General features: G+C 41.5%; 1 protein-coding gene and 1 pseudogene across 5 annotated transcripts; one reads left to right on the forward strand and one right to left on the reverse strand.

Annotated features, from left to right (window-relative positions):
• Positions 1-314: 314 nt before the first annotated feature.
• Positions 315-954, forward strand: LOC101822606 (annotated as a pseudogene).
• A 712-nt stretch (positions 955-1666) lies between these two features.
• Positions 1667-26246, reverse strand: Mettl4 (methyltransferase like 4). 5 transcript variants are annotated; one of them, XM_040752825.1, is made up of 9 exons: positions 25995-26246; positions 23708-24592; positions 20212-20274; positions 17600-17969; positions 13836-13905; positions 8237-8411; positions 7302-7408; positions 6857-6948; positions 1667-2535 (listed from the first exon to the last, which is right to left on the reverse strand). In XM_040752825.1, the coding sequence occupies exons 2-9, from the start codon at positions 24116-24118 to the stop codon at positions 2390-2392; spliced, it is 1434 nt and encodes a 477-aa protein (XP_040608759.1). In that variant the 5' UTR covers positions 24119-24592; positions 25995-26246; the 3' UTR covers positions 1667-2389. The 5 variants fall into 5 exon arrangements, with proteins under 5 accessions (XP_040608759.1, XP_040608757.1, XP_040608760.1 ...); XM_040752823.1 differs by having other exon boundaries at positions 25984-26246; XM_040752826.1 differs by lacking the exon at positions 25995-26246 and adding an exon at positions 25604-25966.
• Between the last annotated feature and the right edge of the window lie 50 nt (positions 26247-26296).

Genomic DNA, 26296 nt, shown 5'->3' on the forward strand with positions numbered 1-26296 from the left:
ATCCTGAAAAGCTTGCTTCAAGTTTAGTGCTTTTTTTCCATTTAATTAACAAGCCAGGCTACATCTACAAGCACAAAATTAAGTTTCTGATATTAACCTTTCACCCTCAAAAGATAAACAAACTTCAAAAATAATTTCTGAAGAAACTGACAAGAAAACTAAGCAAGTTGGTCAAAGTAATTGCAGTCTAACCACTTCCTAAGTAAACAGTGAGCAATGTATAAACATTATCAATGCTTTTCCTAAATGCTAAGTAAAAGAAGCCAGACACAACAGTTCTTCAACCATATGACTATGAATTTCTAAAAAAGAAGAATTACCCTCTCTGTCTTCTCTACTCTGGGAGCAGCTCTCCTGCCTTGGCCCCTCACCCCTGAAAATGTATGCCTGCTCCAAGTTCATCTCCACCCGCTCCTTGATCAGGAGCACCTCTCAGCTGCTGAGTCGTCCCCTGTCTGCAGTGGAGTTGAATCGACCACAGACGAGGACAGATGAGGGCCTCAGCAGCTTGGCAGCCCCTCGTTCTCTGACCTCACTCATCCCTAGCCACAGCTTCCAAACCAACGTCATTTCCAGGGACATCGACACAGCCGCCAAGTTCATTGGGGCTGGGGCTGCCACAGTTGGGGTAGCTGGCTCTGGGGCTGGGATTGGGACTGTCTTTGGGAGCCTCATCATTGGTTATGCCAGGAACCCTTCTCTGAAGCAATAGCTCTTCTCCTGCGCAATTCTGGGCTTTGCCCTCTCAAGGAGGCCATGGGGCTCTTTTGCCTGATGGTGGCCTTTCTCATCCTCTTCGCCATGTGAAGCAGCCTTCTCCACTTCCACCTCCATAGCTTTTTCATGTCCCGTCTGCCCTGTGTGTTTCTTTTCCTGTACCTCCCCGGGAAGTCTGGGGAAAGTGCTTGGCTCAGGGTTTGACAGAGAGAAGACAAATAAATACTGTATTAATAAGAAAAAAAAAGAATTAATGTGAGAAAACAAATCACTGTTTGCCAGGGGTCAGGGATAGGAGAAAGGGACCTGTGCAAAGGGTCATTGCAAAGGGCCATGTGTGGACAACTGTGTATGATGTATAACACACTGCACAGTGGAAACGGGTGAATTCTATTGTTTGTCTTCTAAAGAGGGAAAAAAAGAAGGGCATGGAGTTGAACAGATAGGGAGGTGGAGAGGATCTGAGAGGAGCTGGGAAAGGGAAACCATGATTAGAATATACTATATGAATTTTTTTCAATTAAAAAAATGTATAATTTTTGAGTACATATTATCAACATGCTTTCCAAAGAATCCTTTTAATCAAAACATTTTGGAAGCCAGGCAGTGGTAGCACACAGCTTAAATCCCAGCACTAGGAAGGCAGAGCAGGTGGATCTCTGTAAGTTCAAGGCCAGCCTGGTCTACATAGTGAGTTCCAGAACAGCCAGAGCTGCTATACAGAGAAATCATATCTCGAAAAACCGAGACAGACAGGCAGGCAGGCAGGCAGGCAGACAGACAGATAAAGATGGTAGATAGGTAGGTAGGTAGGTAGGTAGGTAGGTAGGTAGGTAGGTAGAGGAAATTTTAGAGTGTAGAGGTCTAGCTCAATGGCAAAATGTCTGCCTAGCATAAGTGAAGCCCTGGATTCAGTCCTCAGCACTACAGAAAGAAAAAGAAAACCACCTTGGTAGAAAAATATTTATTTGTATAAAATCTATAATCTAAACAGTTTTTCATAACTATATATAAGCAGTGTTTATTTCTTGACATCCTATAAGAAATATCTTTAAGTTGTCCTCTAGAAAAAGGCAAAAAAAAGGAGTGCTTAAACAGTGACCGTAAATACAAGGGAAACATTCCCAAACTGTGGAAACTGTTCAGCACACGCACACACCAACTATCTGGTCAGCACTTTTTCTGATATAGCAGAGGCTGCAGCATGGCAGAAACTGCACATTGGGAGACTGGAGAGCACATGGCCCTTCCCAGCTGAGCTGCCAGGACACAGGCTCCAAAGGAGCTGGAGTGTCTGATGTTTAAACACGTGCAGACATCTGGACTCAGGTAATACTTTCTGACTCTGGAATGAGGCTTCCATTTATTTTTTAACACCACCAAATAAACAATATCCATAGGCAAGTTCATGACCTGGAGTCCACAGTACATGCTTTCCAAATTCGTCTTGTAGCAGAGGTAGGTCTTTCCACTAACTGCTTACCTCTTTAATCGTAGAAAATCTGGAATGGTGCGGGATATGAGTGCAACTGAAGTAGAATTCATCTCAAAATTGCCGGAAGGATAGTCACTTGTTGAAAAAACAAAGTCTGTGTACATTTCTAAGCACATTGACTGGTACAAAGACAAATGGGTCTGAAGGAGCTGGGGAAACACAGCCCAACTTTTACAGTCAGCGTCCAGACTGCAGAGCAAGGAAATAATCCACGTGCTGAAACTTGAGGACCTCGTTGCCCCAACTCATCCAACCTGGCTGTAAATTTCGAGCAAACAATTCCAAACACTGCCCACCTGGTTTGATGTAGTCTTTCAATACTTCTGTACAAAAAGAAAAGAAAAAAAGCCAATTATTAAGAAAGAAATCAGCTTCCTTTTTAAAAGCAGGGAAGGGCAGGAGAGGCAGATATTTCAGTTTTTAAGACAGACAGCAAATTAGAGTCAAGCATGTCATGGTCGGCTCTGCTAAAGGAGCAGACGCCTGCAGGCTTGGAAGCTGCACCCGCTGCAACCTGCACTAGTTCTGATTTACGGCTTTTCATTTGCAGATGAGAAACAAGGGTGTTGACGCCCACGTGCCTGACTCTCCAGTTTTCCAATACTGCTCACTCCTCTCCTGAGAATTAATTTACTTCATTTTTTTAATAAATACAATTCATGCATTTAAAAACAGTATAAAGACAATATGCTTGGGAAATGAAGATAAACTGTAACTCTAGTTTTAGCACATACTTTAGTGAAATAATTAAGCAAAGAGTTGTACATAGACAAAAGTCGCAACTACAGCCTCATAGCTGAAACTTGGAAGTTCTAAGTCTATTCCCTCACTATAGTTCTTTGCCTAAATTTCACCATGCAATTTCCAGTTAATGAGCCCTTATTTATATATTCATAACTACTACACTGAAAAATCATCTTTTTGGGAGAGAAGACATTTCATTTAGATTAGTTAAGTAACTGTGGTCCGCACTGACTGGAAGAAAGGAAAACCACGGCAACTTATTTTTAAAAAGCACTTGTCCACTTAGAAGACAAACAATTAAATCATTCTAAGCCTGATCATGTTCTGGTTGCTCTACTAACCACATAACAGGAATCTGATATAAAAATGGTTCCAAGAAGAAAGAACTTTAGCAAGCCGAGTACAGTTCATAGTTGCTATGTTAGGTTGGCCTTAGAAGAAGCCTGTCAAACTTTAAGAATAACAAACAAGGCTTCTGCAGGATTTTTCTTTTTTGCTTGGAAAGTAAGGATCCAGCCCAGGGCCTAGACAGGCACCACATCTCTAAGCTATACCTACAGCCTCGTGGCTTCTTTGGGAATAATTGAAAGGTTTAAACATAACAACTGTAAAGTTAGAAATATAGTATAGCAGGGGTGGATTGGGAGGAGTTGGGGAGAGAGAGGAAGTGAATATGAGCAAAATACATAATACAAAACTCAAATAACTAACAAAGTTACATTAGTACTAAAAACATTTTGAGTTTCAGACTGTTCTTTGTCCGAGAATAATATTCATTTGTTTTGTTTTGTTTTGTTTTTTCAAGATAGGGTTTCTCTGTGTAGCTTTGGAAGACTGTCCTGGAACTTGCTCTTGTAGAGCAGGCTGGTCTCAAACTCACAGAGATCCACCTGCCTCTGCCTTCCGAGTGCTGGGGCTAAAGGCGTGTGCCACCAACACCCAGCTCAAAAGTAATATCAAAGAGAAATCAAAAGCTGTTATTGCCTGAAATTGAACTAACTCAAATTTAGGCTTTGGTATGTTTCTAGATGTTGACATAAAAGACTCTATTCCTTTCAAAAGGATGGAATTGAACACAGGACAACTTGAAAGAGAAAACTTTCCCTAGAGACCTAAAGAAGACCCTGATCCCCCTCCTATTTCTTATAGGTTAGCATGGGTTGAGATACAGTGATGTGAGATTGTGCTACTTCCTCTTCTATTTTCTAGAAGCTAACACAAGCTAAGGTACAGTGATACAAGATGGTGGTCTTACTTAGGCTCCAAAGTCTTTTGGCAAAGATGGAGAGACGGTTCAGCGGCTAACAGCACTTGCTGAAACTCTGTGAATCGGGGATCCCTAATGCTTGCCTGCTCTCGAGACTCTTTTCCTCCTGTTGGGTTGCTATGTCCGACTGCAATGTGATAGTTTTGCTCTACATTATTATATTTTATTTTGTCGTGTTTGGTTGTTATCTGTTGGAGGCCTATTCTTTTCTGATGAGAGGCTGAGGAGGAGTGGATCTGTCGGGGAAGTGAGTTGGAGAAGAACTGGAAGGAGTTGAGGGGAAACTATGATCGGATGTATTGTATGAGAAGGGAATCTATTTTAAATAAAAGATAAATACCGCTTGCTGCTCTCACAGAGGAGCAGGATTTGATTCCCAGCACCCACATGGTGGTTCACAACCATCTGTATCTCTAGTTGAGGGGATTGAATGGCCTCTTCTGACCTCTGCAGGCATCGGGGATGCATATGATGCACAAACACTCAAACAAAACCCCCACACATATAAAATAATTTTTTAATTAAGAAGACATATCTTAAGGTTTTGAATAAAGAGAGAACAGTTCATGTACTGAGAATACATAACACGGCTTAATAAGGTTTACAGGAAAAAGTTCTAAGTATATATATCATGCACGCCCCCAGAGTTATGATTTCACTGTGAAATTTACCACAGTGAATCTTTGAGTCACTTTCTGATGGCTTTAATTTGTACCTCTCTATAGACAAAACACATACACTAAACTAATATGAGCTCAAAAACAACGTACTACAAACACTTCATGCATATCACTATGTAGCCAAAGCTTGAAGATTAACTATATTGAGTCATTCAGATTTTCCCCACAAATACAACTCTGAGTTGAAACATTTTTCATTTCTAAAATGCGCTTGTGCTGCTCTCTAGTGGCAGTACAGCAGAACTGCACGTTATAGACTATTCATGGCAAGACTAATTTTAAGTCACTGTCTTTAAATCTTTTCTCTTAAGGGTAATCCTTAAATGTATTTTTACTCTGTTTCAAATGAAATGGCAAATAGATTAAAAATCGTTTCAGAACAAAAAGCTAGGAGTCATATTTCTTTGTAAATCTTTTATAGCAAACTATAAACCCTAAAACAAATGACTTATAATTAAGCTTTGGTATGTACCAAATGAGAAACAAAGCTGAAGTATACAAACTATTTCCTTAAAGTACAACTGGTGTTAAATTTTTTTCAAGGAACAGTAGAGTTCACTTTCACCTAGGTCACAAACTACTGCTCTCTCGTTTATGCAGCCCCAAGTGTGAGGTGTCAGAGGATCCTTCTAAGACAAAGAATGGTCAAGCACATCTGAGTTCCTCAAATTAAAGGCACTGCAAGGACTCCTTTGCAAAGTTAGTCAAGGTAACAGAAGTCCTGAGTCCACTTTCTTTTGTTTGCTGTGCGTGCCTGGGTGTGCATCTGTGTTATACCGGTGTGGTACACGCACTCGGCATGTAAGTACCCGGGTGTGCTTGCCAAGGGCAGAGTGGGTGTTCTCCGTCACGGCTCTCTGCCTCATTCCCTTGAGACACGTTCTCTCACTGGACTAGAAGCACAACATCTCGGTAAACCGGCTGACCAGTGAGCGCTCTGTGAAGTACCTGCCTCTGCCCCTAAGGATGGGGATGCAGGCACACACAGCCACGCCCGTCTTTTTACATGGACCCTGGGGACTTGAACTCATGCTGGCTGAGCGAGCACTCTGACCCACTGAGTGCTCTCCCTAGCTCCCCTAAGTTCACTTTCTTATGTGAACTCTATTCTGCAAAAGAAAAAAACAATAGGCCATAGCTTTTAAGTAGTAGCGATGAAATTAATAAACTATCTTCCTGAAGAAGTTATCTAAAACACAAACCTGTGGTGTCAAATTGAGGCTCTCAAGGACTTCCATGAGTAAGTCTTTAAACTTCCACTTGAAAAAAAAAATTGGCCATTTATTGACTTTTAAATACACTGTAAGCAACGAAAGCAACTCTTACCACTCTGCAGTGCTAGATACCAGTCCTCACTGGTAAGGGTGGCAAGGAAAAGATGCAGGTAACCGGCCAGAGCAGCAGACGGAAGTCACATACGTGCGACCCAGTGCCCGCCCGAGGCCAGCACTCCCACTAGTCCTTGCTGCTCAGTTCGGGGAGTGAGGAGCACAGCACTGAGCATCCCGGCCTGAGGGAATGGCAGCCTCAGCAAGCCTTCCCATGTTGCACAACGGTAGCCTGCCTTCAGGAGACACAATCACCACGTTCAGAGAGTCCCAGACATCTCTTCTGTTACGCAGGGTTCCTGGCTTTAGGACAAGCCAGGGATTTGCCGGGTCTGAATCTTAAACCTGAGTACAGAACAAGGCCACTCTGCGAATTACACCCTCCGAAGCCCCATCAGCCTTCATCCGCCAAGGCTACGCTACTGGCGGGGCGGAGGCGGTAAACAAGAGCTGAGAAACGGGGCTGAAGGACAGCTGAGGTAACGGGAACCAGCATGCGCTCTACTTGACAAGTTCTGCAATGAGTTCTCTACGTCTCAGAGTATTAGAACAAACAGCTAATTCACAAACCTACAGACCGTTCAAGTACTAAACTCAATCCTTTGGGTGTCTCACAGACACGTACCAGCGAGCGGTGGCTTGTGTGAGTGAAGAACGCAGGGCACGCTGACCATCAGCATCTGATCCGGGACAGGGCACACTTGCACATCTGTGCTCCTAATTACAGCACAACAGGGCAACAAGATGTTACTTAAGAAGAGGTTTTCAACTATATGCTACGGTTGCATCATTTTTCCCTCTTTTGAACAGTAATCATTCTATTAATAAATAAACTTAAAGATAGAATCAATGAGGGAAATCAATTTAAAAATTCAAACACTTTTAGAATGTCATTTTTCACACTCTGGATAAAACGGAAGTTAATATAAACTTTACTTAATATAGAACTAAATGACACTTTTCAGGTCATTTTTAGATTTCAAAAGTATAAAAATTAAGGAAAATCAGTGATCACTGTACTAATTTTAAAAGCCTATAGTTATATAATTTTGAAAAATCACTTTTCTCACCTTAATGCTGAAGTAGTTTTTTCTCGAACTCTCCCCAGTACAAGACATTCATAAGGCTTTTTGTGTGGAGAATCCAATGGGAACACAAACTCCCCTGAATGGGTGATCTGAAAGGAAGGAACCATGGAAAGCCAATCTTTTTTTTTTTTAACTGTCATTATACAGTTTCCACCAAAAGAAAGAGAGAGAAAGAGAGATAGAGAAAGAGACTGAAAGCCTAGAAGGTAACTAAACATGGTTACATGTGTTCAAGGGCATCCTCAAGGCACTGTATATTACAGGAGACCCTGTCTCAAGGGGGAAAAAAAAAAGAAACAGAACAAAAGGTTCTTGGTTCCCAAATCTTCTCATACGCTCTATGGTGGCCTTGCTACTCTCTGCTCTCATCCCCATCAACAGGGGGAGGAGATGTGTAATGCACAGGGCAATGGAACTGTTGGTGTGTGGAAAAGACAGTGAAGGTAAGACAGTCCCAAAGTTCTTGCTTGTTCATTAAAGTACAGGTATCGCATGGGTGTACGCGCATGTGTTCTCCCTCCTCTCTCTCTGTCTCTTTGTCTCTCTGTCTCTCTGTCTGTTTCTCTGTCTCTCTCTCTCTCTGTCTCTCTCTCTCTCTCTCTCTCTCTCTCTCTCTCACACACACACACACACACACACAATTATTTAATAAACTAGAGCTTTTCATAACTTTACTCTGATCTCTCCCTGATCTCCCAAGGCCAGCATTTGGGGCCCTGCTGCAAAGACACAGGATAGACAGACAGACACCTTGAGAACAGGAAGACAGGTAGGTGTCCAGGCACAGAGCAGAGAAAGTTCTCATCAGAGCCTGATGAAGACACCAGTGATGTGGGCACGGTGAGAATGGTCGGTATCTTCCCGTGAGCTAAGGAATGTGACACTGTATTAGCACACGAGCTAACTTCCGAACTCACTTTTACCCAGTACCATTCTGCAATGACTTCCACGGACCATGAAGGATATAGTTCCTCCTTCACAAAACACAGGTGCTTCTGTCTGTTGGTCACCCAAGTAACAACAAGACAGTCAGCAGCGGCCAGCTTAGGGACAGGAATTTGCTTTATCTGCTGTGGTGATAAACAACTGTACCTGAAAGTGAATGGGAAAAATATGAGAAAATTAACTTCAAGAAAGAAATATAAGCAGGGAAAAGAGCTGTAGGGCACCAACCCCGCAGATAACAAAGTTCCAGGAGCTATTCATGTGTGGTAAATATGGAGTCACGCTGACACCTGGTGGATTCACTGGCAATTACACCTGCACCAATGATTTTTTTTTTTTTCTGTTTTACTAGTTTTTAATTGCCAGGCTGTAGAGGTTTTGTTTTCCTTTGTTTTGTTTTGTTTTTATTTATTTTCAAGTGACTTACATTTTGGCAATTTTCCCACATGTGATATACTTCTTCTTCCATCCCGACTTAAACAAATACTGTCTGGATTGTGTCGCCATGTGTTTCACAGGAGCCCCATCAGAGTGAGACTTAAAACTAGTGCCTCAGTAACCCAAATGGTAACATCTCTTGGTACAAAGAAGCACTGGCTGTGAGCCCGGTGATGCGAAAGCCAGCTGGTTCAGTGTGGTCCCATGCCCCACTGCAAGTGTCTGCCACACACTACTGGCCCCTAGATCTCCTATCACCACACCTAACCTCACCTTCCCATTACAGTTTCAAGCCCATCTACCACCCTGCTTGTCCTCCCATTTTCTCTCAAGTCCAAATGCTCTCCTTTTAAAGGCCCACTGTCACATGCCTCCAGGACATTAACTGTAGGAAGGACACTTGTTTTGCTCTACAAATATACAAATACAATTCCTTCTCCAACATCCCACATACAACTGGAGATGGCAAGTCGGTATTCCAGTGTCCCCATTATTGCTTCTAGACTATCGACTTTTGCAAAACCTCCCTTCTCTTTGTTATCCAGCCACACTAGCCCCAAACCTTCCTCACTGAACGTATTTTGTCCTCAGTCTCAATATTTAGTGTGCTGAAGCTCTGAGATCCCTCTACCTCAACAAGGAAAGCCTTGACACTATCCCAGGCAACTTCAATGTGAACACAAGTATTAATTCACCTATACAAACAATGTATGCACTCACCCTCCAATAACCCATTCCAATGACATAACCTAGGCCTTGTCATTGTGCACGCATGTGCATGTATGCATGTGCACATACATGCACCCAACAGGGACTGAACCTAGGGCCCTGTGCATGCAAAGCACACACTCCATGCCTGAAGTATGCCCACAGACACACCCAATGCCACAATACAATTCAACTTCTTCATATAGATAAGTGAGGTGAAGGAAAACATGCAGCAAAAGACCACTGAAGCTTTCCGTCTATTCTCAAGTCCTCAAACCAGTCGCAGACCCTTTTATTTACCCTTAGTTATAAAAGGCCCCTTGTCTCAGGCCCCTTGTCCATTGTTCCCCTCGGCATATGAGGTTATCTCATACTTTAGTTAAAATAAAAGCCACCAAGTCTCTTCAACTACCACACTATCTCCTCCCTCCTTATATACTTTATCTACTTCAACACATCTTCTCTTCAGGGAAACGTATGAGTGTCTACTGAGGTTCATCCTTCCAACTCTGTCTCCTCATTCCTGTATTCCAACATCCTGAAATGTCAATCATTATTCCCCTGCTTCTGCATTTTCATCCTCTCTGGCAGTTCACCATACTTGGATTATGCAATTTGAAAAGAAAAGGAGGGAATGAGGAGAGATGGGGACAGAGAAATGAAAGAGATGAAGAAAGGAGGAAGGAGAGAGGACATATTAGGATTTTTAAGATAACATTTATTGGGCTGGTGAGATGCCTCAGAGGTTGAGAGTATTGGTTGTTCTTCCAGAGGTCCTGAGTTCAATTCCCAGAAACCATATGGTGGCTCACAACCATCTGTAATGAAATCTGGTGCCTTCTTCTGGCCTGCAGGCATGCATGCAGACAGAACACTGTATACATTGTAAATAAATATTTTTTTAAAAAGATAACATACTTGTTTGTTTGTTTGTATTGGCCTGTATCTGTTGTAGAGTATATGTGAAGGCCAGAGAACAACTTGAGGAAGTCAGCTCTTTCCTTCCATCACGTGAATTCCAGCAACTAAACTCAGGTCATCAGGCTTGGCAGTGAGTGTGTTTTCCCAGTAAGCCATCTTGCAGGCCCAGTTATTGTTTTAGCTGGCATGTCTCCCATAGGCTCGTGCGTTGAGTGTTCAGTCTGGATTGTGGTACTGTTCTGGAGACTGGAGAGCCTTAGGGGTGCAGACTGCTGGCTGAAGTAGATCATTGTGTGCGTGTCAGGGGTTGTCAAAGATTACACCCACCACGGGTTGCCATCTAGTGCTCCCTACTTCCTGTGTGCTGCTACATGCTCCTGCTAGTGTGAACAGGGACCGTGCCTTTCCTAATGTGATGGATGGAGATTCCTAAAACCATGAGCCAAAAACCTGTCTCTCCTTCCTTATGCTGCTTCTACCGGGGGTTTTGTCAGTTTCCTCCCATTGCTAACCAAGCCAGGGATGCCAGGGACTTAAATCTCCCTACTTCCTCTCCTTTGTTTCATTCCCCTGTCGATGCCAAAGAAGCTTCTACCACTCTACTTACTCATCAGTAAAAAACAAGGAGTCTCCCAAGGGGCAGGCACAGGCATCGGTTCTGATGTAAAGCAACTACTTTAAAGGGGGTCAGGAATCGCTGGCAAACTTTTCTGCCACGCTGACCATCACACCCCCCAAACGCTGGCCTTCCCATTCTCACAGGGATGGTTTTCAGAAACTATTTTGTCACGGTAGAAAAAGTATTAGGTCAAAACTCTGCAGTGACATGTTTTCAATAGCTGCGGATTCCTGACTGCCTTAACTTAAACGTGGAGTGTTTGGAGGTGAGGAAATATTCACACTCCCTCTGGTACCTCTAAACTCAGAAATCACTGAGCAATTTCCAAAGGCTGTGAACCCTTATGCCTTACAGTGCTAATTATGCAAAAGTACCTACTTCTCAAAGGTGATGTACATCTTCACGCATCTTTTTAACTAGAATACAAGAAGGATTTGTTACGGAACTTTCACACATGCTAGGTTTTAGTTGATCCTCCTTCTGGAATCCTCTCCCTCCACTCCCTGCCCCCTGACTTGTATCCTTCCACTCCTAGTCCACTTTTTTCAACTTTCATATTACATGTGTTCTACTACCTTCCCTACCCTCCTCCCTTTGTTTTATGTCAAAAGAAAAATTTTTTCTTGGTTTTTCTAAGGCAGGGTCTCACTGTGTACCCTTGGCTGGCCTGGAACTTGTTATGTAGACCAGGCTGGTCTCAAAGACATAGAGATCTGCCAGCCTCTGCCTCCCAAGTGCTAGGATTAAAGGTGTGCACCACCATGCCTAGCCTGGCAAAAACTTCCTAAATACAACACTAAAATCATAAGCAACATTTAAAAATTACAAACTACCCGGGCATTGGTGGCACACGCCTTTAATCCCAGCACTCGAGAGGCAGAGGCAGGTGGATCTCTGTGAATTCAAGGCCAGCCTGGTCTACAGAGTAAGTTCCAGGACAAGCTCCAAAACAATAAAAGAAACCCTGTCTCAAAAAAAAATTATAAACTGCTGGGAGTGGTGGTGTGTGCCTTTAATCCCAGCATTGGGGAGGCAGAAGCAGAAGGATCTCTGTGAGGACAGCCAAGGCTACACAGAGAAACCCTGTGTCCCTGTCTCAAAAACACAAAATAACAACAACAAAAATCAAACTTCATGCTTTACATAACTCTGAGAAAAGCAAACAAAAAAAGATAAAAGATCTGCTAATCTGATAAGAATCTAGTATCCAAAATATATAAAGACGCAACCTTAAAATATACATAGCTTTTCTATAGAACATAAAAGAACTGATAAGAACATGAAAAACTGATAGGTATGGTTGGTCTTTAGAGAAACACAGATCAAAACTATAAGATATCACTTCATAGTAACATAGTTATAATTAGAATTACAAATAACCAGGATTGGTAAAGATGAGGAAATGTCACAAACATTCTTGGAAAAGATGTAACGTGATTTAGCTGCTATGGAAAATTGCTTGGTGGTGCCTTAAATTTTTGAAGATGGGCTCATCACAAGGTACAGCAACTTTATACCTGGATAAGTGTCCACAAAAACCAACGTGTATTCCCAGAGCTAGTCAAACAACAGAGTTTACAGTCTTCACAACTGACCCCACTTTTTTTTTTTTTTTTTTTTTTGGTTTTACGAGACAGTGTTTCTCTGTTTTGGAGGCTGTCGGTCCAGCCTGGCCTCGAACTCACAGAGATCCGCCTGCCTCTGCCTCCCGAGTGCTGGGATTAAAGGCGTGCACCACCAACGCCCGGCTCTGACCCCACTTTTAAAACCAACTATAATTCTCTAAAATCACATCAGACTCAACAGTCTGTCAGAAAATTTCATAAAACTTACTAAATGTTATTACAGTCACAGTTATGAGGAGTCACAGGAAATGGGAGACACACACATCAGTGGAGAACATGATCAACTGTCTGTGTGCTACAAAGACTTTCTGGGACACCTGGTGAAACCTGAATAAACTCAGAGGCGACACTAACGTGTCCATTGGAGTTTTATATTAATTTTATATTAGACTGCGGCTTCCAGAATACAATCTAACAGATGAACCATTCCCATGTACCTGTTATTTCTTTTAACCAATTTGCTAATATGTGTATATATTCATACATATATATGTATATATGTATATTTATATTAGTTATCTACTTAATAATGGCATTATGAAGATATAACAGCACCTCTGATTTGTTCAAATTCTTAAGAGTAACTTTCTCTTATTTCATTCTCAAGTGGTTCTGAAAAATACAGACATATAGAGATATAGATGTAGATACAAACATAGATATCTATACTCTTACAACTTAGAAAATTATCTCAAAGAAAGCTAAAGATTGTTGAGAGGAAGGACTTCAGTCTGAGTTTATTGCAAAACAGGAATTGTTGTATCTGGGAAACTGAAGTATGAGAAGAAACTGAAAGCAGTCACCTCAAGTATGGGGGAAAGAAAGTTTCTTTGAGTTACAAAGATGTTAGTAAAGGTAAATGCCAGCCCAGTAGCTACCTAAGCTTATCCTCTACAATGACATAACCTGAAAATACAAACAAATTTGTGAACTCAATGATTTGCTCCCAGCCCACTGCTGTAAACTACAGGCACGGCACACGTCTGAGTTTTCGAATGTGACAGGGAAAAAGGTAAAAGGATAGACCTCAGTGTTGCTGAGAAAACCTTGAATGGTACAGGCCTCGGTGGCAGCTGCAGACACTGTTTCGCAGATATATCAGTTCCAGTTCAAGTATCTAGAATTACGGAAATTATGTTTTGATGAAAGCATTCTTGGTAGCTCAGATAATGCTGTCATGTTTGTAGTATACTAAACTAGAATGCACAAAGGGCTGCGGCTTCCAGAATGCAATCTAGCAGATGAATCGTTCCCACGTACCTGTTACTTCTTTTAACCGATTTGTTCTGCCATGGTGGATCAATCACAATGACATCAAATGTCTTACTACCTGAAATCAAAGGCATAATTTCAAAAAACATCCTCTGTATGTGATGAGTTCAAGAGCTAAACACACCCAGGCGTTGGTGGCGCATGCCTTTAATCCCAGCACTCGGGAGGCAGAGGCAGGCAGATCTCTGTGAGTTCGAGGTCAGCCTGGTCTACAGAGCGAGTTCCAGGACAGCCTCCAAAACAATACAGAGAAACCCTGTCTTGAAAAAAAAAGAAAAGAGCTAAACACTGTGATTGAGGGGAAGCCCACACTCTCATAAGCAAGCTCTGAACCAAATCCCCAGAATCCTTCAAAGATAAAAAGCGTGTGCGTGCACCCACGCGCGCGCACACACACACACACACACACACACACACACACACACACACACACACGACTAAAAATGAAATTAAGACAAAAAGTTCTAAAGAGGGACCAGCAAGTTCTCTGCAGGTAAAGGCCACCAAACCTGCTGATCTGAACTGGATCTCGAACCCACATAGGATGGAAGAGGAGAAAAGAGTCCACAAAACTGTCCTCTGATCTCTACACACATCACAGAAATACACAATGATAATAAGAAATTAAGATATTCCAAAAGTAAAGTACAGCTTTTTGAACCCGGGACCTTGGGTGTGTTCAGCAAGCTGTATAGCTGAGCTAGACCCAGCCCAGGGAAGGATTTTCACTGTAGACACAAATACAATGGGATACAGCAAGAGCTTATGGAACTTATTCAGATACTGCAACTATGGACCTTTGAGATAACAGCAATTGCAGTTGTGCACATTGACTTTCACAGAGTCATCTATGGATGGTTACAGTCCACTGAGCTGGGTACTAACAACTTGACAATCCCCTTACAAGTCCAATGGCCTCAATTAATGGTCCTCCTGGCCCTATGTACTTTTTAAGTTGCTCTTTTGCTAACTTTTTATTTTGAAATTTCAGTTTTATAGCTAATATGGCAACCATAAGAAAACTCCAGTTACCACAAAATTCTTTCTTCTTTTTTTTAAAATTCAGGCCAAAAATCAGAATCATATTTTGCTTTCAGTTATCACATCTCCTATTTCAGATTATTTCAAGATGTCCCTAACTTGGATTTGGTATTTCCTCATCACTAAATTTAGATCCTCTATTTCTGGCACACTATACCAGAGAAGCAGGTGACTCAGGCTGTCAAACTGTGTCACACTGTCACTCTGTTAAAGTACCGTGTGCTGGTCTGTCCAGCTTCTCTTGCTCATAAACGATTACCTTGTGCCGAGACACTTTAAAAGCATGAGAACATCCTCTTCTCACCCACTACTTTGCCATTCAGTGATTACTATGACATCTGTCAAATGGAAATTTCTTGGATCCATTATTCCATTCATATTAAGTAACTAGAATGTATTCTAAGGAAGAGATATTCCTTCCCCACCAATTATAGAACATGGATATATTTTGATAAATGTACAGGCTTGTAAGTGATCTAAAGAATACGAATTAAAATAAGGACAGAGGGATGCACCAAAGGAAACTCAAGAAATAAATAATCCTAACAAGAAAAACACACCCACATACACACATACACACCACCACCACCACCACAAGAACACAATAACAGGAATCAACAACACTGCTCATTGATCTCTCTCTACATGGGTGGCCTCAGTTTCCCAATAATAAGACACAGACTAACAATGGATACAAAAATAGAATCCAAACATCTGCTGTATCCAAGAAATGCACCTTAACATCAAGGATGGACACCACATCAAGTTAAAAGATTGGAAAAAGGTATTCCAATCAAATGGACCAAGAAGTAAGCAGGTATAGCTATTTTAATATCTGACAAAAAGCCTTCAAACCAGAACTAATCAGAAGAGATCAAGGACACTAAATATTAAAAAGTTTTCAATAGTAAAGTATTATAAGCTGCAGTTGCTTATAACTTAAAATATTGCTATAAAATATCCTAATAACAGATTAAATTCAACTAGATTACATTACCACTTTTTACCTACCACATTCCTTAGGATAAATTATAATTTATTAACAACATGTATCACTAAGCTAAAAACCTGATACAATTGTCTCACAGAAATAGTTAAGGCTTAAGCAATAGCTATTATAATAGTCTTAATAATTGGCCTTTGTAATACCAAAATAAGGGAGATCTTGGCCAGTGAGAGATAGTATTTCCAAATCAAATTTCTTAGCTGAGGTAATTTTATATTTCTTAAGGCATCTTGAAATTAAGATGAGTGTAAATCCAGTGGTTGAAAAGAGTTTTGAGCATTTTTATTCATGACAAAACTGCATAGGAATAGTTTTTGTCTTTTAAAAAATCTCTTTATCTTATTTTATGTGCAAAGTGTCTTGCCTGCATGTTTGTCTATATACCACATGTATGTCTGACGCCCTCAAGAGGCCAGAAGAGGGCATCAGATTTCCTGAAACTAGAGTTATAGTTGTGTGTCCTGGGGATGGAACCCAGACTGTCTGAAAACCATACAGTGTTCTTAACTACTGAATCATCTATCTCTCCAGCCCCAGGAGTAGTAAACAAAACAAGACAATAACAACAACAACAACAAAATCCCCAGGGAAACTCCTGGACACTGCTGCAAAAGTTCTTGGTTGTGTAAAACACAGATGGGTTAATCCACCTCCCAATAGGAAAACATATACTTTTGCATGATGTTTGTCCTTAACATTTCTTTTTCTTAAAAGAATGTTAGCTGGGCGTTGGTGGCGTGCACCTTTAATCCCAGCACTCGGGAGGCAGAGGCAGGTGGATCTCTGTGAGTTCAAGACCAGCCTGGTCTACCAAGTGAGTTCCAAAAAAGGCTCCAAAACAATACAAAGAAACCCTGTCTCAAAAAAAAAACAAAACAAAAAACAAAACAAAAACACCAGAGCCGAGGATAGTGGGGCTTCAGGGCTTGAGGGGGGTGCAGGGAAGGTACAGACAATGAGAACGAGATGAAGAGCAGGTAAGAGAGAAAGGGTAGACAGTACAGGGCCCTCGAGAAGATGCTAAGGGCTTGGCTTTTACTCAGAGGGCTGAGACACCACTAGAAATCTCTGAACCAACAAGCCCTTGCTCAGGTCTGAAGAACAGATTGTTGAAGGAAAGCTAAGAGATCAATTAGAGGGCTATACTGGGGTGAATCATACCCGTTTCCCCAGAGTGATATGCTAAAGTGCCTCTGATCCCTCAGAATAAGAGTGCATTTGAAAACCAGGGCCTGAAAGGAAAAATTAAACTGAAATGAGCTCATTCAGGTGGGCCCTAGCCCAACAGGGTTGGTAATCCCTAGAATAAAATAAAATTAGGAGCGTCTAAACACATGACAGAGTGACCAACCATGAGGACTGCAGTATTTGAACAATAACAGAGGACTCACCATGGAGAGCACCCACCCTGTGGAGGATGGTCCATCCACAAGCAGTCAGAAGCTTCATCATTGGTTTTTTGTTTTGTTTTGTTTTGTTTTCTGGTTTTTCGAGACAGGGTTTCTCTGTGTTGTTTTTGGAGGCTGTCCTGGAACTCACTCTATAGACCAGGCTGGCCTCAAACTCACAGAGATCCACCTGCCTCTGCCTCCCGAGTGCTAGGATTAAAGGCACATGCCACCAACGCCCGGCTTTCAAAGTTCATACTCTTAACTTCTGAAATGACAGAAAAACTATCTTTTTCTAAAACATAAAAACTACTTACAGTTGAGAAGTGGCTGCATACAAGAAATGTCGGACAAAAGAAAGCTGCTTTTGGGTGGTAGCAGGTATTTCTGTCCCATTAAAGTAATCATTTTGGAAAAGCTGGAGTCGTTTTCAATGACCTGTGATGATAGATCCAGCTCTGTAATAGACATATCATCTTCCGTCAAACGTAGTGTCTGAAGCTCCCTTTCACTCAAGGACGGCAAATGCTTTGCCATCTCACATAATTCTGACAAATTGCAAGCATCGAGGGGTAAAGTGATGCGACCACAATTTCCATCCTGTTTCCCAACAAGTGGATAAAGAAAACCACTTTTGAGACCTTCTTGGATTAACTGTGTAGATCCATCCAAAATCAGGTCTCTGATCTGTTTAAAAAAAAAAAATGTTTAAAGTACATTAAAAGGATACTGGTTTTAAAATCATTTTACGGGGTAGAACAAGTAACACAAATTCTGCAGACAGAGACGTTCCTGAATGCTACACATAGGAGCACTATAGCCAACAGTTACAGAACATAATCATCAGCCCCCCCCAGTACAATCTCAAAGATAATTCATATGCTGGGCAATGAAACAAATCTCAACAAACTAGAATCTATTCTTACACCACAAAGGATTTAAGTTAGAAATAAAGAATAAAATGATACTAAAATCAACCCCAAATGCAAATGAGATAGTTCTCTTCTAAATAATTCATACAGGTCAAAGATGAGATCACAAGAGAGATTAGAAAATGTTTTTCTCACAATGAAAGTAAAAATGTAAAATATCAAGATACACAGAATCACAACGAGATCCCATTCCATACCCATTAGGATGGCAATTAAAAGCGAAATAGAATGTTTTGGTGAAAAAAGTGGAAAAATTGGAACCTTTATGCACTGTTGGTGGAAATAAAAAAAATTGTACAGCAGCTATGAAAACAAGATGGTAGTTTCTGGGGAGAAGAAGAATTCAGTGTATAATCTAACTATTCTATGACTTCCATAGTAGCAGTATGACAATATCTACCAAATATTCAAACCAAGATAATTAAGGGGAAGGGGAACAAAAAAAAATGTCTTCTCCCATCCAGAATGTAGATTTGATGATATATGTGTGTATATCATTATTTAACTCTGTGTGTATTTATGCACCATGAAGGAAGAATGGGAACTACTCGGGAGGTAGTGGGCATAGAATATAAGCAAAGTACAATGACACATTTGTATGAAAATGTCATGATGAGCCTCATTACTTTCTAAGCTAACTAAAACAATTCGTTCAAAAAAAAAAATCAGCAACTCATCATAATACAAGAAGTCAAAATATGATCATGGGAGCTGTCACTCGGAAGATTACCTCCATGCAGCAATCTATCTTCTATTGCTATAGTATACTATAATCTATCTTCTATTGCTATAGTACACTACAATCTATCATCTATTGTCACGTCTGCTGCGCGGCCTGTGTCCGAGAACGTGTGGAGGGTGTCGGGTATTGAAAACACAGAGACTCGTTTAATGATATAAAGAGAACTTTAAACAGGCTCCAAAAAGGTTTAAGAAAACCTCCTAAGAAAAGCTCCCACCAGAGAAGCTTCTGCTCTCTCCTCTACCCTCGCTGGTTCTGCTCTGACCCCAGAGGTGGATGTGTGTGGGTTTTTGAAGGTGCGGTTAGTCTCTGGACAAGGTCGAGGTCAGGGCGGTTTCCGTGGGAAGGCCTTTCCCAGGAACTTATTGTATCGTTTTTAGTAAACATGTTATTGTCTTACAGCTGCCTATTCCCAGGCAGAAGGGGAAGTGGCCAGGAACTTATTGTATCGTTTTTAGTAAACATGTTTTTACTAAACATTGTCTTACAGCTGCCTACTCCCAGGCAGAAGGGGAAGTGGGTCTCTGCTCAAGGTCTGGTGTTCCCACAATCTATTGCTATAGTACACTACAATCTATCATCTATTGCTATAGTACACTACAATCTATCATCTATTGCTATAGTATACTATTCTTGTGTTGAATCTTTTGAGAGATTTCTTATCGTTTTCAGGGTTTTTTTTTTCTACCATAAACTGTCAGCATTATTTCCATAATTTGCCATGTTATATATCCCATCCTCACATCATTCCCAATACTGAAAATACAAATCGTGCAGACTTTTGACTCTGCAAAAGTACAGTATCATGCTGATTTCCTTTATTATAATGAATTCATATATAAGACAGCCTCATTCTACTCTTCCCATCTTTCTTCCACCCATCACTGGTCCCCTTTCTATCCTTAAATAATCCTTCATGTCATATCTACATATATAAAGTTAAATAACAGTCTGTATTCAGCCATTTATTGTTGAACCTAAATTCAACACGAGAGAAAACATCCCAGAGTAAAAACACTGCAACATTCTCAGTATACTTAACCACTAGCACAAGATTAATTCATCAAATACTTAAACTAACAAGATATGTAGTGTTAATAAAAATTGGCTTAAACTGTTCATTACTGACAAGAAGCAAATCATTTAGATTCTAATTCTGACCAAAACAATTGCTTTACTTCTAAGATACATTTTGTTCACTTTTAAGCTATTCATACTAATCTTCCTACATGATCAATTAATATTTTATACCTACCTTTGTATGATATTCCATGGCATCCAATTCACCTTGATTGAAAGCCACACATCTTTTACGCTTCTAAAGAAGGTGACAAGAAAAAAAATAATGCTGCAGTCTATCACAAAGTTGACATTTTTTTGTACTACATTTTCTTAAATATTCCATTTTTTTTAAGTTAAGAAGTTCCATTGAGATCAAAATCAGTGCAAAAGGTACACGTGCCCATGGACTATGAAGGAACTGTAACTCTTCATAGGCAGTTTGTTGCCACAGTTAACGATCAGTTTATATGCATTAGGTACAACTATTCTCCACTTTCTTCCTTTCTGAACATGAACCATCTATAGGCTGTCAGAGAATATCTGGAGCTGAAGGGAAGGACCAGTGCTCAAGAGCACTGGCTGCTCTTACAAAAGACCCAGGTTTGATTCCCAGCACCCACATGGTGGCTCAAAACCATCTATAACTCCAGCTGCCATGGATCTGACGCCCTCTCTTGGTCTCTGCAAATATACACATGGTGCACAGAAATACACACACACACACACACTAAATACTCATATGCATTAAATCAATAATTTTTTTTTTTTTGGTTTTTACGAGACAGGGTTTCTCTGTATTATTTTGGAGGCTGTCGGTCCAGCCTGGCCTCGAACTCACAGAGATCTGCCTGTCTCTGCCTCCTTAGTGCTGGGATTAAAGGCGTGCGCCACCACCGCCCGGCCATCAATAATTATTTTTAAAGGAAATTAATTGCAAAGTCTGCCTGGGCTATCTGGACCCTGTTCCAAAAAAAGATTTAAAAGGGGACAAAAGAAAGAAGTGCCAGGTATAGTGCTATGCTAGATAACTGTAATCCCAGTGGTCAGATGGACAGGAGGATCAAGTTCAAAACTAGCTTGGCAGCATAGCAAGATGCCTCTCCAAAAAAAAAAAAAAAAAAAAAGAATTTTAGTATGTTTTGAAAAGGTATTTAGAAGGCTGCCAAGAAGACATTTATCACTAAACCCAAAACCTAGATTCAAATTTCTAGGATCCACCATTGAGTAAGGACAGAGACAGTTTCTGAAAGTGTCCTCTGACCTACAGATGTACACCACACCACACGTGCACCTACACATACAAAATAAATAAATAAATACGAATGTCTGAAGATCTTTAGGGTTGGTCTGACGGTTACAGACACACCAATACTCGCAGTACTCTGCCCCTGACTATGACATGCAACAGAGACTGTGAGACAGGAACAGAGAACTGTAACTTCTTTTCGCCGCTGACGTGCTATTAACACAGCATCAAATTCTTAACGGGCTAAAAGAGCTGTTGGCTAAATACATAAGAGGATTTGAGATGAGGCTAATTATGCAATTTGTATTTGCATATCAAAAATCAGACAAACGTCATCATGACAGAATTCATTACATGTGCTCATCTGTACTTTTCACATTAAAATGAGAAATTTGTGGCAAGTGCCTATCATCACAGTACTCCAGAGGCAGAGACAGAGCCATGAGTTTAAAACAGCCTGGTCTATACAGAGGGGTTCCAAGACAGCACAAACTACAGTAAGACCTTGTCTCATTTACAACAACAACAAAAACTTTACCCAAGCTAAAATGTGAATTAGCAACATATCTGAGATTTTTCTTTCCTTATGCTTCACATGTAAATGAATCAGTACATACTTGTTGAAAAAGAAAAACATGTCCAAGGGAGGGAAAAAACCACAAGAATATTAAAAACTTCATTCCAGGCACCTTCAAAAGTGGAAGGGGTTACTACTACCAACTTCCATACTCAAGTTCTTAATATGCTTCCCTAATTGCTTAACCAATTATAAAGTACAATAGGTACAGGCACTGTGTTATCTTAAAACAGCTAACATGTTTGCTGAATGAACAGACACTCATTCCTATCACTAACATGACAATATCTGAATGTGGTTTGTATAGTCACCTCTGGACTCAAGAAACACATCCAAGATTAAAGCCCTTGCTGCTGGGCCTGACCTCAGTTCAACCCCCAGGGCCAAGGGTCCACACGGCAGCAGGAAAGACCTGCTGTTTAATCCTGTGTAGCACAATCACAAGTCATTTATTGGAGTTTTTTGTTTTGTTCTGGGGAGATCTCTCACAGCCAAGCTAACTAACCACGAGCTCAGTATGCAGCCAAGGATGACCTTGTACTCCTACCTTCACCTCTGAAGTACTGAAGTTACAGCTGAGTACCACTGCACCAGACTCAAACTTTTGGAAAACTGCCCCTACTAAGTATATACTCAAACACAAGTATCTCATAAACATGCATTTTCCAACGTAGCTTTCCTACTTTCATCACTAGGAAACTAGGATTCTTTTGAAAAGAATCACCCTTCTCTCAAACTTTTAGTACATGAGCCTATTGCCCAAAAGACGGGCCTTTAAAATTCCCTTTTAAAAAAAAACGTAATGACTGCTTGGGAATTTTGCATAGAAAATTTTAACCCTAAAACAGGTGTAAAATCATTTAATACTGTTTAGCACTCTTATTGGCAGTGAGACCTGGGAGAGTGGAGCCTGAAACTGAAGCAGACTAAAGTCTCGTGCAATAGCCAACTTCATTCAGAGCATCAGACAATTTATACTCTGAGGTTAATAAGAGTCATCCGAGTAAAGTGTACAATCGTAAGGACAAGCTGCACATGGCAAAAACATATTATTTTTCCATGGAGGCAGATAAACAAATAACAATAGCCAGTTTTAGTGAATGATCTGAAGAAAACTCACTCCTATTTACTACACCTGGGAGGGGCAAACAGCACATCCTAAGAACAATTTCATATTTCTGAATAAACGAAGACAACAAGACTCTTGTCTTGTGGGTGTTTTCTCACAAGCACTTAGAAGTCTCATCACATGACTCCATTATTTGGACTGTGTTCCAATACCAGGCTACACACAAAGAGTTTTGTTTCTTTTATAGACAGTTTTACTTCTAAGCCCATTATCTACACTGTTTTGTTTTGTTTTGTTTTGTTTACATTTATCTATCCAATCATTCATTGTGCATTGGGGAGAAAGTCGCTTAGGAACGACACCCATGTGGAAGTTAGAGGACAATTTGTGGGAGTCGGTTCTCTCCTTCTAACCAAGTGGGCCCTCGTGACCAAAACTCAGGCCATGAGGTTCAACAGCAAGCACCTTTCCCTGCTATCTCCCCAGGCCTCTTCTTACTTCCTGAAACATGCAATGTGTTGTTCCGGAATGTTAGGAAATAAAATTAAAGGTAGGTGATGGCAAAGGCTTATAACCCCGGCGCTTGGGAAATGGAGGCTAAGAAGTCTGTCTTCCTCAGCCACACAGTGAGTTGGAAGGCAGCCCAAAAGACCCTGACTCAACAAAATAAATAAATAAATAAAAATTGCTCTTGGGCATGCTAACACCTTCTGCATTGTTAATTCTTTATACTTAGAAAATGGGAAAATGCCCGAGACAGTGGGATTTAAAAAATAAATAACCTTAAAACTTCCTACCTTCCCAATGGAAATGGAGACTTCCTGTTCTTTACCAGTCACTGAATTCTCGTTTTTGTTACTTTGTTGGCATTCTTTGTGACCGGCTGAAGTTATGTAGGGTTTGGTGACATTAAATAGCTCAGGTCGGAAAACATATTTTTGGGTAGTCGTTTCACAACTTCCCCCATCCTCATCCTCATCCTCATCCTCACTGCCCGGCAAATTAGCAGAGTCAGGAGCAAAGCCAGGAGCAGGAGCTCCAAAAGGAGACACGGCATCCATCTGAAGAGAGTCGGGGTAGACAGAAGACGTCGTCTTATTTTTACTGCAGGAAGGCTCTTCATGCTGTCGAAGTTGATAGTTCACCTTGTTAATGAAAGAAAGATGATCCAGCAACCACCCAGGTGGCAAATGGTGCACCACAGACATTCTCTTTTAAAAAAAATTAAAAAATAAAAGAACTGAGACTCAAGAATCAGAACTAAGGTTGGGAGCGTAGCTCCGTGTAGGGGGTGCTGGGTTTGATACCCAGTGCTACAACAACTAAAAACAGACAACAACAATAACAAAAAAAAATTTTAATCAGGTTCTAAATGTCCTATATTTCAGTAATGATGTCCTTCGCACACACAAGTAGGTTTGATATGCAAACATACAAAGTGGGCATGTACATAGCACCTGTGAGGGAAAATGCAATACTTCAAATGTCTTTTAATTTTAGAGTTGGTTGTTCAAATTTTTCGGCCGATTTGGTCAAAGATGCTTTTAGAGTGATGGATCTGGATTCCCAGTTTGATGCTCCTTTCTTCTGTGACCCTCCATGGTCCTGTTTTGGTCCTTGGATTGCAGCATAGTCCACATCATCCAAATATTGAAGCCACTAAATCCTTAACAGGTGATGTCCTGTGGAGTCAAAGAATAGTTAATTACCTACAAGAATTTGACTTCTTAAATGGCATAAACCTATCTAGAGAGGGCCACAGAATTTCAACAAGAGTTATCCTTTACTAGGTCAGGACTTCAAGATTAAAAATCTAGATCTACAATCTACTTGAGCCACACTCTAGTAACTAGGTTTTTCAGAACTACTTTATCTTCCTTTAAAATGTGTTTTTGCAGTTCTGGATGTAGCTTATCTAATTATAATGTAGTGGAAACTTTAAGAGGGAACCGAAGAAGGAATAAGTGAAATACATAACTAATAATAAGCATAGCATTTATAGTCAAATTTCTTATGCAATTGACTGTGGCCTAGTCTTTGTTCTTCAACTTTTAAAGACCGGGTCTTACAATGTAGCCCTGGTTGGCCTGGGATTCTCCCATGGAGGCCAGTCCGGTCTTAAATTCAGCAGATTCACAGAGATCTGCCTATCTCCGCCTCCAGTGCTGGCATTAAAGGTGTATGGACACTTTCAGGCTAAATTACCTGATTTCACTGAGCTTCAAAGTTATTCTTTTGTTTGGTTGGGGGTTTTGTTGGCTTTTGTTTCGTTGGTTGGTTTTTGAGATAGTGTCTTAGTATGTTGTTGTGGCTGTCCGGGTACTCACTCTGTAAACCCGGCTGGTCTGGAAATCAGAAACAACACCCCCCACCCCCCCACCCCCGCTCTTCCTTCCCTTCCTTCCTTCCTTCCTTCCTTCCTTCCTTCCTTCCTTCCTTCCTTCCTTCCTTCCCTCCCTCCCTCCCTCCCTCTCTCTCTCTTTCTCTCTGCCTCCCGAGTGATGACGTTAAAGGCGTTCGCCACCACAACGCCCGACCACAGTCATCAATTTGAAGTTCTATCGTCATGGGTTTAGGGACCTGAATGAGATACTCCGGATGAGCTGCTTGCTGCTCACTGAGCCTGAAACATAACAACGGGTAACGCATCAGCTGACTGTTATTGTTAGTGACGGGGGTCCTGGTCGTGATACCTGCGGTTTTGGTCTCCCCCCCTCCCGTGACGTGACGTGAGCCGGGGAAGACACTGTGATGGGTAGAGGGAAAAAAACACACACACACAAAAAAAAAACAAAAACACACTGAAACTCAGAAAGGCTGCTAAGCCTGCAAACTACAATCCTAGCTAATGGCACAACCGCTCTGGGGCAAACTTTCGCCCCAAGAACTTCCTCCACGGTCCGGGAACTCCAAACGCCTGCTTGCGGTTGTCCTTCGGGGACCCACAGCGCTGGGAGGACCCGGCAGCGGCTTCATTATCCTTCAGACTCCTCCTAGGGTCTGGCCAGCAGAGCACCACCACCCTCCACAGTTCCCCTCACCGCCGCCAGACTCTCCCCCCACGGAAACGCACTCCTCTTAAACCTGGTCCTGGTGGAGCCAAAGATAAGCCTCGCTGTCCTAGTCCATGGGCGCGGCCATGTTGCTGTACGGAAGGCAATTCCAGGCGCGCCGGGGCCGAGCCATCCCCGACGTCGCTTTCGTCCTAGGCTCCGGTTTCCAGCACAGGGCCAGACTCCTCTCGGGACCAGGACACGGGCTACTAAACGACAGGGGGTCGGGGTTCGCGCGGCCGGGAGCCCGGGGTGCTCCGCGGAGCGAAGGGGGGGGGCACGCACACTTCCGGCGGCCGCGATTGGCGCGCGGGAAGTGCGTGTACGTCCTCG

The sequence above is a fragment of the Mesocricetus auratus genome, unplaced genomic scaffold, assembly GCF_017639785.1.
Source record: "Mesocricetus auratus isolate SY011 unplaced genomic scaffold, BCM_Maur_2.0 Super-Scaffold_100010, whole genome shotgun sequence".
Taxonomy (NCBI): Eukaryota; Metazoa; Chordata; class Mammalia; order Rodentia; family Cricetidae; genus Mesocricetus; species Mesocricetus auratus.